Source organism: Cottoperca gobio, chromosome 17, assembly GCF_900634415.1.
Source record: "Cottoperca gobio chromosome 17, fCotGob3.1, whole genome shotgun sequence".
Lineage (NCBI taxonomy): Eukaryota > Metazoa > Chordata > Actinopteri > Perciformes > Bovichtidae > Cottoperca > Cottoperca gobio.
In genome coordinates this window covers 16,575,330-16,588,819 of record NC_041371.1, presented here as the reverse complement: position 1 = coordinate 16,588,819, position 13,490 = coordinate 16,575,330, and the positions used below count along the sequence as shown (strand labels likewise).

The 13,490-nt window shown below is 37.9% G+C and overlaps 1 protein-coding gene across 1 annotated transcript in view; it reads right to left on the bottom strand.

Moving 5' to 3' along the window:
• Positions 1-13,490, bottom strand: part of astn1 (astrotactin 1) — a 345,150-nt gene that overhangs the window by 207,432 nt on the left and 124,228 nt on the right. The window contains 3 exon segments of the mRNA XM_029453477.1: positions 5,003-5,140; positions 8,539-8,613; positions 13,269-13,353. Coding sequence (XP_029309337.1) covers positions 5,003-5,140; positions 8,539-8,613; positions 13,269-13,353 — 298 coding nt within the window.

Here is a 13,490-nt window from a genome sequence, read left to right as displayed (position 1 = left end):
ATTATAAAGCAGAAGCAGAGGGTGAATGGAATATTGAGTTTTCAATAAATGCCTATTGTCTTGCAACTTAAAATATAAGAAAAATATAAATAATTCACAAGTTTGCTACAATCTGCTACAAAAGCACTAATAAACACACTGAGAAAAGAAAAACCGAGGCGGATTCTTCATTCAGACGAAACTGCCGTGAAGCCAGCTAATCAAGCGAAGGAAGATCAGGGCTCATCGCTATTTATCAATCTGCCGGGGAGCAAGACACGGTGACAAATGATCATCAAACATGGGGCAACGCAGCTCAAAAGCAGAGTAAAATCAGCAGCTTCAAGATTTGTTAGCAGTGTTTCCTTGTGGCCCCCGGGGAAAGCTGAAGAGAGCGTTCATCGGATCCTAGATCAGAGGGAAATTTGTTATTTACACAGCGTCTTGAAGAAAGCTGCCAAATGAAAATAAAATGTTGCAAAAGAAGGGGGAATTGCAATGTGTAAACACGGAGTAGGGGGGGATAGAACATTGCAAAACCATGCCCAAAACAGAAATAATTTACACTAAATATGATGCAGTGGTGCAGATGTACTACAGTATGGAACAAAGAGAACTGGTACTGGTAACAGAAGAAACCAAACCAAAGCAAAGATACTGCATCATTTCCAACAGCAGTATTTGTCAGATCAGTTCAGAGGGAGACAAACATGACGTGTTCTATACTTTTCTTCACGGTGTCAGTGATCGCCTTGCCCCAGTGTCCGATCTGAGAGATCACACGAGAGCTAAAGGAATAACATAGGACTAAATATTACAAAAACTGATGCTTACTTTCTCTAGTTTTTGTTTATTACTTTTATTTATGGATTCACGATATTTGATTTCTGCTGATATCTGATATGATGATATTTTCTAACTCATGTTGGCTGATTGCCGATGTCAATTACCGATGGTTTTATTGTGGGATAAATATGTTGAAATATATGAAATATGTTAAGATTATGTTTTAATATCTTCCCATTGTCCTTTTACCCAATCAAATGCAATCTAGCAGATGACCCACCAAGCCCCTCCTCAGTGAGCGTCTCCACTAATTCTACATTCGAAAAAAATCCCCTGTTGGCAATTTCATATCAGCATATTACCTATGGCTTCTGTCAGATATGAATGTGTCCTGAATGTGGTTCTGAGAACTCGAGTGGTTTACAGTAGTAGTTTTAATTTGAGTTGCACACAAAGATGAATTTCTTTTTCTTTTTCATCTTTCCCCCCCAAGTCATTAGCAGCAGCTGGTGATCAGGAACAGGAACACGTACTGTATATTTCCCCCTGACAATGTAGCCTTTTCTAGTTTATGTTTTGATGCTATATGCATTGACTTTTTTTTTTTTAATCATGTCTGAAAATTTATCGACGTCTGAAATAGTAGTCGAGGTTCATGGTCACCCTTTCAAATCCAGTCTTTGCAGACTCATACAAAAAAAAGACAACATCATGTGATATTCATTAACTTTGAATCTACATTTCACAAATTATCAGTCACAGTTGCTAAGAGACCTTGACTTCAAACCCACTTTTAATCAGGAAAGTCATGAAAGAAATGTGATTATTTTATTATCTTCATTCATCAGCTCAGGTGTCGTTTAGGGGGAATAGGGACTCCTCTGGCCCTCAATAATGCCAACAGTGAAATAGCCCCTTAAGAATCATCGAGGCTAACCCATTAATGAGAGAGGAGCTCTCTCCTGAGACAAATGATGCTTCCCACAAGTGTCTACTAGAAATGGTTAATACGTTATGAAAGAGGGTGTGACTTAAGGGGACGGGCTAACCCACACAAAATAAATAGAAACTCTCTGCTGAGTGCAATGATGCCTCCCCATGTGGGGGGAAAACTGGCCATTGAAAGGTGGGGAAACTTTAGCGGACCGACCGCCTGACAGAGTGATCTATAGAGCGTCTGGTCAAAGCTAATAATCTGTGTAATGTTCTAATGTAATGATACATAGAGGTGATTTATGTGTTACACTGTGTGATCCTGCTTAGTTATTTTTTATCGCTAGTTACGGTGAGCCCAATCATCACTGCTTACTCAATATTTAAATATAATAAGATTATTCATGTGATTAACCTGTAAATTGTGCCTTCGATCCTTGATCCTCCAATCAGTTTTATTTCATTGTGTACTTGTTGTAGGACTACTTCATATCTCAGTCATCCAAATAGCTTAAAAATAGCCACTGGAAGGGAAATAATCAACTCCTTGAGTGCCTACATGCTAATGAGAGGAAATGATAGAGATAGTCATTTGAGCGAGACTAATTTTACCTGACATCATTTTCACAGGGCAAATAACCAGCGGCGCATTAGGGCAGGATCTGACACGGTTGTGCACACTAACTTGTTGACAGGGCATGTTCCAGCATTCACTAAAAGACAAATCCCACTACTAATTACATTAGGGTACCTCTTCTCCCAAACTAATCCTGTTCACACTGACTTTATGCTACGGCATAATGCTGTCAAACCAGATGCAGTCACGTTAACTCTCTTGGTGATTCATAATGCTGTTGAGCACTGAGTAAAGTTGTTTCATAGCATATAGGTCTGTCCTTTGCAAGGTTATGAGCAGATAGTAGTATACCTAGTCACAGCTGGGTCATACAGAGAAAACACAGTTTACCAAGAAGTTGCCATCTTTACGCATACGTTCTACTAGAATCACATTAACGTTAAATTTGACATGATAATGTTGGGCTCTATCTAACTGTATTTAAAGAAATGAATAACTGTTGCCTAAGTGGTTGAGGCAGAAAAGAAGAAGCTATGAAAAAAAAGATAAAAGAAGTTGTAAAGGCCATAGTGACTGTTTTGAAGCCTCGAGTTTGTCATTTTGGCCGTCGCCATCTTGGGTTTGTGGAGCCAGGAGTGACAATTATTTGGACGAGAGGGTAAGCTGGAGTGGATATATTGCTACGCCTCTATCCAGATTGACAGGATGACCTGGTAATGACTTGTCAATCATAAGGTAGCCACGCCCCTAAGCATATTGTGCTTTATTTTCTATTTTACTCTAAATGGGATCATAATTTACTAAATTTATATCTTGCTGTATTGAAGAAGACTTGAAACTAGTGATTGAGACCATAAAAACATTAGGAAAATGTTTACAGAGGTAATAAGTGAGAAGTATGGTCATATTCTCATAGACTTCTATACAATCTGACTGCTTTTTGCAATGAGTGGAGTCGCCCCCTGCTGGCCATTTCAAGGCACTTCCGCATTGCCTTTACTTTTCAGACCCGAAGGCTACATCCACTTTTATTATGCAGTATATGGAGGAGATTTGAAATAAATATACTAAAAAGAATGTTTTAAAAATGAATTACTATCACAAGGTGGGCACCAAGGTGGCGTTACCAAAGTCAACAAAAAACAGTCTGATCCAAAGAGGCTCATTCCAAATATGCATATATATAGTTTAGTTGCCTAGGTATCAAGAATGTGGTGGTTGCACAGTAAAATAACAATATTCAGAGATAAATCAGTAAGAAATCAACCTTATATAGTCTTCTTATCCTTAGAGTATACTGTTTTTTCTAGATAGTAGTATACACAAAATAAACAGGCTGTCAATGTCTTTCCATTTTTCTTTCCAAAGGTATCAACAAATAGTTTTTATTTCTTCCAGCTAAGAGCAGCTCCTTCATTTCCTTTGTGAAATACATTGTGAGAGAGTAGTGCCATTAGGAACACGCTCAAAACTCAATCGTCATTTATTGGGCCCACTGATTGTATCGAGTGTACTTAATTTAGTCACTTTTCCTTTGTGAAAACCAGCTTAGAATTAGTAAGTATGCAGTTGGGGCACAGCATAAGAGTTCCACACTAGCAGCTTATAGAGGTAGCGTATATTAAATTGTCTCAGTAGATTCCTTTGACAATAATTTGATATTGTTGTGTAACTGAGTCAGAATTTTAGCCTCTTGGTAGCATTATGAATGAAAGTTGAGGGGGTCCCAAACAAAAACCAGGCTTTATCTACAGGAATATCCAGAGCAAATTTCATAGACATCCAATCATCAGTTTGTTAAATGATCTGGTCATGGACCAAAGTGTTGGTGGAGGAAATACTGTAGATACAAGACAAAAAGTTAGGGAGTGACAAACATGGAAAGGAACCCTGCATTTAATCCCTCATTCTTAACATGCATATCTTGTCATGACGATGTTTTGTTCTGGACCAAAGTTCTGGAGGGAGCAACATCCCCATCCCTAAGCCCCGCCTCTTTGCTAGCAAAGCAAAATGGCTAAATAATTCTGTTGAATCACCGCTGTCAGCTGAGTCAAGTTTAATACTGCAGCATTGTTTTGGCTCACGTACGGCTCTCTCTGCAGCCCAGACACAAACACAGCCATTGCACACAGAGCAGATTTTCTTTGGAGGAGTTATGAAGCATTTAACAATCTAAATGCTCTTTATTGCTTTGAATTTCAGAGTAATTCTTTCTTCTTATTCTTCTTTTTTACACTCTGGGTTTTCTGCGTTTTTGTAATTGATTTTGTGTTGAGTTTTATCACCCTCTGAATCATGACCACTAAGACCTCTGCACCAACCTCACATTGCTGCTTAACACTCACTGAAACAACTGTAAATCAAAACAGAATGATGATTAAGTGAGAATACAAATCAGTGAGACGGTCTGAGAGTAAACAGCTACAATCTTGGGGATGATGGATGAAAGAGATGGTTGTGAAGAATATTTATCAAAAAGCCAATATGTACTTTTTTTGTGTTGTGTAGATTCATCAGAAACAATACAATACAAAGTGCCAGAGACTCCTTTCAGTGCAGCAATATACAGCTCTAGTACCACTCAGTTTAGTGCAGCGGTCAGCAAAAACCTACCCTGCTTCACAGCCTTTTATTTTATTTAGTGGGGGCTTCTATCATCATGTCTCAGAAACATCACCAGAAGAAAGTAACTGTGTTAAGTGTTATCAGTAAATGTCATCTCACCGTACGTCCACCGCGTCCTCCATGACTGTCATGTCCGTCTTGCACTTGGCTGAGGGGTTGATGGCGAGCTCGGCGGGGGGGATGACAAAGCTTTTACTCAACGGCAGCCACATTCCTTCACCCAAGGTGTATGTGAATCTGCAGAGGACAATAAGGATTGATTAGACGGGTAAGGTCACAGGTTTTCAAATAAAAGAATACAAGAAGCATGGCTAAGTCAGTGGATTCCAGGTGAAAATAACAGAGGAAAAAAACGGTGTCAAGATGACACGACAAACTTGTGTTTTATGAAGCAATGAAATTAAAAACTGAAGGCTCATTTTGACTTAAACTACGGTAGACTAAATCGTCAAACCTTTTTTCAACTAGTTTATTAATCACTAAAAACAAAATGCATGTTGTTACGTTGAGTGACCAGAGTCAAATATTTCGATTAAAATAACGTATGGGCTTTTGATTTCAGGGCAATTTCGGGTTTTGGATCCACGACAAACAATAGGTTCTTCCTTGGCCCATGCTACACCCCTTACACCAAGTTTCATGAAAATCAGGCCAGTAGCTTTTTCCATAATCCTGTTGACAGACGGTCAAACGGACAAACAGAAAAATGTGCTGAAGACCTAACTACCTTGACGGAGGTAAAAGTAGTTGACAAAATAACACTGACTGATCTTTAAGTGTACAATTGGTGCAGTTCCTCTTTAAGTAAACGCTCCATCGAGGTCTAGTTTTCCTCTTGTGCACAAACAACCGCCATGTGGCGTCAAAATGTCTACTTGTTAAAGATAAATGTTCCCGCTTTAGAATGATGGCATCAAGTTGCTTAGAAGGAATATATATTACCTTTGAGCAAAGTTATCTTTTCTGCATAACTCTTTCTTAAGCAGAAGGACACTGTGTGCAAATGGACACAATGCATACCAAATGATAAACCTTGACTAAAAACAGCCAACAAGAGTTTCACCTGAGACAAAAGAGGCCTATAAATCTGTAAACAACAGATGTCTGGAACGAGAGCTTTGACCAATTCTTTAGTTGTGAGTCAATGAATATCATCAATCTTTAAACACTCCGCAGATACAATGCAATACTTCTGACATTAAGCCAAACAGATCACGCTGATTAACATCAAATGCATTATTAGCACTGATGAATTATGCATGAATACTTGTAGCACAAAAGAGAGGAACTTGTTGAATAAATGGTTAACAACCATTTTTTATGCAGACTAAACACATGTCCTCTTTTACAATTGTGGAATTGGCATTTAATGATTTGCTAACTTAGCATAAGGAAAAGGCAGTGGATTGTGGGAACTGCATGCATTATCGGTCACTTTAAACACAGACGGATTAAACCATTTTGGAAATGGAACACTAAACTACATCCACTCAAATACTCCCTTTGTTTCAAAGTCAAGTTTTCTGTGGATCATCTGTTCATTAATTTACTGTAAAACACTGGATTCTAGCATGTTATTAGAAGTCTATTAAAATGGTAATATTTCCGTGTTATTATTTTTATGGAGGCTGTTACCACCTCTCCCCTAAGTCATTCACGTATCTGTTTGGGACTGTGTACAGCGGGAGTAATGAAAGTCCCTGCGATGCAGAATGACTTATAAAGCTGACCACAGGACAAATTAGCGACCACTTAACAAGCACTACTTTATGATAGACAACTAGGGACTGATGTGCTGCTATGTGACTTATTTGGTTTACCCAAAGAGGAACTGGAGGTAGGACACACTAAGAGTTCCTGTGGGAAAACAATTGTCGAGTGAAAAACATGTTTGCAGTCCTCAGAGGAACTCCCCGCGGTTAATACTGTGCGAACGGCAAATGCTGTGTGTTTGAATTTATCTCCTCTGACACGGGACAATTTTGCATGCATCCTCGCTTCTCCTTTGTTTTCATTTTGTTCTCTATACCACTGTGATTCTAATTGCCTCATTTGCTCCTGCGTTTAATTGTAGTATCTGCTTTGGCAAACAAGATGATGACTGCGTGGCTCTCAGAGCGCTCGCTGATATTCAAGGTCTTTTTTCCCGGCGCCTGGAGCCAACAGGGATGCTCGGCGAAGTTCAAAGCTTGAGGCTGAACGATTTGTATTAAGATGGATGGCTGGGTGGGAGTAGTCTGAGGACAAAGACATTTTAAACTGCACGGCTGGACAGACTGAGAAGCAAAAAGGCTTTGTCCAAAAAACACATCATAGCAGGGAGGGAAATGTATCAAAGCACTTCCTGGAGATATTAACGCGATGCCAGCCTCCTCTGTCTGTTCCCAACATAAATACAATGCTAACAGCCGCCAGAGTGGTACATATGAACTCTATGGGTTTCCTTTTTATTGTCAGCAGTAGTGAAAACCGTGTGTTGTTTTTTTTGCTGAATGGAAGGACTTGCAATGAAGGTAGCAGCACCTTCTTTGTTAGATCTGCTCTTTCTCAATCCAGGGAACAAATCATTTAGGCAAGAAAAACAGTTGTTAGGAATCTCAGTCACAGACAAGTGCTCTACTGTATGTTTCTTTGGGAAATGGCTCCCAGTGAACATGGCAAAGGGGCATCCTGTCAACTCTATATGCTCTATTAAAGGCATATTTACTGTCATGAAACACTGGGCTAAACGCTACTGAGCATTTGAACATTACAGCAGTCTTTACAGGCGCGTTTAAGTGCTACAAGCGAGAAGACATTTTCGGTTTTCGACAAACACAAGTCCAAATGGATGCTAATGTTCTGTTTGATACAGCCGACACATTTTCCACAGCAACTGTGTAAGGGTGTCGTGTTTACAGCTTGTCACACTGCCTCCACGTAGTCAGAAAAAATGTGAATAAATGCTGCTTTAGAGATGCACATCTTTGGCAACCCAGTAGTTCACTTGGAAGCGGGGGTGCACATGTTCTAAGGCTGAATCCTTACTGCAGCAGGTTCAAATCCAACTTGTGGCCTTTTGCTGCATGTCTTCTCCTCCATCAACCCTAGTTTCCTGTCTATCTTTGGCTGTACCTTGTAGGTTTTGGCATTTCTTTCTTGTTGACAATAAAAAGAAAAATATAGAGTAATTCAAAACTTATCCTTGAGGAAATATAATATAAAGAAAGACATATATGACAAATGTACTGTCATCACACTGCAGAGGAAAACGAGACACTTTGTGAACACACTTTCACAAAAGTGTTATTGTCCAATAATTAATTTATGTCTTCCAATTTAATTCTCTTTTCCAATCAATTTCACAAACATGTTGCTCTAAAATTAATCAGAACTTAATGATTATTTAACCTGAGAGAAAATAAAGTGGCTCTGCTTTTCCTATTTGAACATTTTAATCTCCCACTCCATTACACCTTTAAAATTGACGGACGCAGCTACAGAAGGCATTCTACAGCCAGAGCTCACGATCTTCCCTTAATCATGAGGGAGAGAGAAAATCTAAAGCTAGCGTACCAGAATTATAACAAGTAGTTCAGCACCATGGAAGAATGTAGTCGGATAAATAAGAAAGGTTTTGTGAAGTTCATCCTTACCTGAAAATGCGATCAGAGGGCTGTTCTCCCATCACAAGATCAAAACCGCGCTGGAAGATGGTGTAAGGCCAGGGACTGGCATGGAAAAAAGAAGAGATCAGAGAAAGAGACAAAAAAGAAAAAGAGGAGAGAGAATGAAAACTGTGTGTTGAAATGAAAGAGAGAGAAGCGTTAATGTTTCAGTGCACCCATCCTTCTAATCTAAACCCCCTAAAATCACAAGCCATGTTTCAGTGTCTCACTTCAAGTCTTTCCCGCCTTCCAGAGCCCTCACAGATCAAAAGCAGCATTACGATGTGTGCTCTGTGTAAACATGCTGATTGAAAAATGTGTTCTGCAGCAGCTGACATGCAATGTGACTTTGGCTCATATCTATTTATCAGGGGAGGGGATAAGAGAGGATGACAGGATGAGACAGAATGGGAGAAAGAGACACAGAGAAGAGGGGTGGGTGGGGACAGAGGGTGATGGAAGGAGCAGACGACGAAAAAACAGAGACAAAGAGCGAGAGCGAGAGAGCGACATCGAGGGGAAGAGGCTGATGCCAAGAGGCAGAAGTGATAGAGGGAGAATGATGGAGATTAATGGGGAGTGGCAGCTCGGGGACTAAACAGTCTGCAAAGTGAGAGTGTAAGGAGGAGAAGTGACAGGGGCCCGATGCCATTCTGAGCAGACTCCTACACTACTGTAAGCAAAAAGAACATCGAGGGAGAGGGGGAGACGCTTCCATGCCACAGGCTGTGGTCATTAAACATTTAGGTCACCCCAGGGTGCCCACTCTGTCACACAGCGACAGGGCGACAAGGAGAGCACCAGGAAAATTAGATACAGAGGTGCACAGTTGGATGGGCAAACAGGGAAATTCAAATGTCTCAAACAAATGTAGACCAAATAAATTCCACATTTTGAACAACAAAAAAGGCATACTCTGGTAATGTTATAGACAATGATTTAGTTATCCTATCATAATTAAGCCACACCAATCATTTTCACTGCACAATTAAATGTTTTAAGGTGCTAGCAAAAAACACATTTTGCTGGTCATTTTGGCAGTTTTGCAATATGTGTTTAAAAATAATGTTATTACAGGATTATTTGCAACTTTTCATCTAAATTACAGTATGGTTCAATCATTTTTAATACTAATAATATAATAATAATAATAATAATAATAATAATAATAATAATAATAATAATAATAATAATAATAATATATGCTTTATTTGTATAGCAGCCCAAAGTGCTTCACAGCAAAAACATAGTACAAGATTAGACAGAGCATTTACAGTACAATAATCACAGTGTTGATGTAAATGAGTCTAAAGTAGCATTAATATAGTATAAAATAGCAGAATTAAAATAGTATAAAATAGCAGAATTAAAATAATATAAACTATATTCAACTGGTTTACTCCCTTTGCTACCCATTCTTGGCAGTCTTAAATCTATCGGTTAAAGCCAGTTTAATGACATGACAAAGAACTCTATAGCATCGGAAATGTGCCATTGAAATAATATATTATCATTTTACAGTGATCAAATAATAAACTAATTAATAATTGACAGTGTAATTTAAAATTGATTCATTGTGCATTTTAATTATTCATTTAATTTTAATTATGTTTCTGTTTGTCATATGCCATCTCACAATCAAACTGTCTCTGATTGGCCAGCTGTAATGCGTTGGCGGGAGTCATGTGTCGGAACCTACAGTGTATGTTGATCATTATTCTGGGGACACACTCCGGGCTCCATGTTTGGGTTTAGTTTATCGTCATTCGTCTTTTTACAGGTAATGTAAAAAACAAAAGAGGAACAAATTATAGTGCCCCCGGGTGCATAGTGCAATACACACAAAAAGGAATTAAAACAAAACAATAAAAACAAGCATAGGACGATAGATAACTTAGAAAGTACCCTTAAGATTAAAGTGTCCCAGTGCTAGAGTGCTGATGTGCATTATGTAATATAAATGAGTTATTATTTAAAATAATAGCAGTTACAAATATCCACATGATTTCATATTTTATTAACCTTTAATTAAACCTCAGATGATGAAAATGATGAACTCCCTCACTCCTTTTTACTCTTAGTTCATTTTGCTAAATTGGTTTGGAAAAGATTTACCTTTAACAAAGTTATGATATCAAATTTGTTAAAATTAAATTGTATTTTTTTCTGATTAAACATGTGGCGCATATTGGAAGAGCAACAGGTTTCATAATTTGTAAAAAAACAAAACAATTACAATTACTGAACCTTTTTGAACAACTTTATAATTGGCAACTATTTCTACTGCCCATTATTAAAAACAAATCTGAATACATTAGTTTTGATTATTTTATTGGCCTGTATTTTGTTCTCTCTACACAAACAGGAGTTCATAGCTTATTTTACTTTATATTATTACTGGGGACAAAGAAACTAGAGATTTTAACATGTACTGTTATCATTTCTGGACATATGAAGTGGTCTTTTTTGTTTTGTTGGGAAGGTTTGTTTTTGGCACTTATATATCTGACATATTGAGCTACTTCATCACAATAATAACAAATCACATAAAATCACATTGCTGTAAATTGATCACAATGGACTAATGTACTCATATCATTTTTAAAGGGATAGGCACCATGGTATTAACACCATGACACAATCTCTAATTAATAAATGTGTATATGTTCACAGTATTTGATCCCATGGTATGTTGGGTCACACTAGGACTGTCTTTTTTTGATGTGAGCAGAACTTTTTTGGAACAGTAGCACGCTGAGTGGTGACCCATGGGTTGGCACTGTGGCTGTGGTGTTAGCCAAATGTCAAGGACTTTTTAACAAGCAGATGTGAACCCAATTAAGCGTTTATATGACTTCCTGGGATGAGGTCTGAAACAGCATTTTTCAATGCCAAAAGGTATCAAGTCATCACTTGCATTTTTGTATTATAGAAGTGACCTTGCACCTGAAGAGATGAGCAAACCCGAAAGCATTATGAAGCACCCACACACTTTACTGACTTACTATCGGCCTAAAAGTGATTTATTGGTAGTGCTAACATTCATATAACTGTCTTTTTTGGCCCATGACGTAAAGTGTTTTTGGTTTAGAGGCACTCCACCAATTTTAGACATAAAGATGGAATTACTCTTCATGGGGAGTGCACTACTTCTCAGCCTATGAAAAGAAGTTTGGCTCTGAAGGAGCTTTGTCAGCAATAAATGACCGCTGATGATGTCATAGTGATGTCAACTGGGTTATCTTGCCTTTGGCTTAGAGACTACAAGTTTGCAACAAAAAAAATGTCATTACAAAGAAGTGGGAATTTTTAAAAACAATTAATTTAATGAAAATATGCTGTTGGTTGCATTATGGGAATTGCAGGATTCAAATAGTTTGAAGCTTCACCAATACTAATAGTAAGACTATCTCAGACTGCTGCTTCAATATTGAAAGAAAAAAAAATCTGTATCTTTTCAGTCCCCAAACTGTAAATTGCTGGATTACCCATTTAATTGTTCAAAAATAGATAAACTAAGCACAGCAATGTGGTCAGCCAGACAGTAAATAGGTTTGGTAATTACTTTCAAAGCTTTGCACCTTTAAGTCAATTAAAAGTAAGTCAAATGTATTTGTAGAGCACATTTAAAAACGTGTTGACCAAAAATGTTTTATGGAGTGTTTTAATTAGAACAGAACAGAATTAAGCAATGCTGTAGTTATATTCATTATTAAGGGGATTCAAATGGCATTGTTAAACGGTGGGTCTTTAGCTGGGATCTAAAATTGGCTGTAGATGGGTAAGATATGACAGTCTGGGAACAGCAATCAAAAAAGCTCAGTGACTGAACATTAAATGATGATGATCTGAGGGGCCGGAGCGTATGAGGATTTAAGATCGCAGAGATTTACACTGATGCTAGTCAATGCAATGTTTACAAAAAAAGATATAGAATCTTATAAAATAATTTCTGTATTTGACTTTTAAAGTAAAGGGAGACTGGATGAGAGGAGATTAGGTCTCTCTTCTTTGTAACAGTGAGGAGTATTGCAGCTGCATTTTGAACTAGCTGCAGGCGACGTATGGACGACTCCCACCTACGTAAATTAGACGAGTAATAATAGGCAAGATGTAAAAGCATGAAAGGTGGTCTCCAGATCCATAAAGGTTTTGTGTAAAAGGCTGCTAGTAATTACATTGTTTATTTATTTTTCAAATTTGAACTCAGAATCAAAAAAGCCATCCTGATTGTTAATTTATGTGTGCAACAATAAACTACTACTAACGTAATCAGAATGTAATTGTTGTCGTGTCTTATTAGCTATGATAAGCTATATCATTTATAAACAAATTATTTCACATTACACAAAATAATGATAAAATAACAAATGTTTGCATCGCTAAGAACTAGTTAACATTGCCAATCATTACTTTATCGTTTGTTAACATTAAAATAAGTTAATCCAGTCAGTTTACCATTATAAATGATGGTTAATATAAAGTGTTACAGCACTATCTACAGTAGATAACTCTTTTATGAATACAACTTACCAGTTTGTGTATAAATCTGTAGTTCCTGCAGTTTTGTCCCTGTGATTAATCTCTTCAACCAAATGATTGGTCTTGTTTAATGTGTAGGAGGATTCCCTTGTTGTGCAGTAAATGATTTTTCCACCATTCCCTCTGCCTGATAATGAGCAATCATAAACCATCATGAGGAAATTATTATAACTTACCCCTGATTGAGCCCCCACTCACTGCGGATGCAGAGGTGCTTGTGGACCGGGTCCTTCATGTAGCCGTCGAGGCAAAGGCATTGTCCTGCAAACAGAAAGGCAACGATTCAATCATGTGTTCATTAAAGTCAAGCCTTTTTAATTCATTGGAGAATCCCCTTTGCTCTTCTCCTTTAATTTTACTCCATGAAATATATCCCAAAGATTATCCTCCTCAGGCAG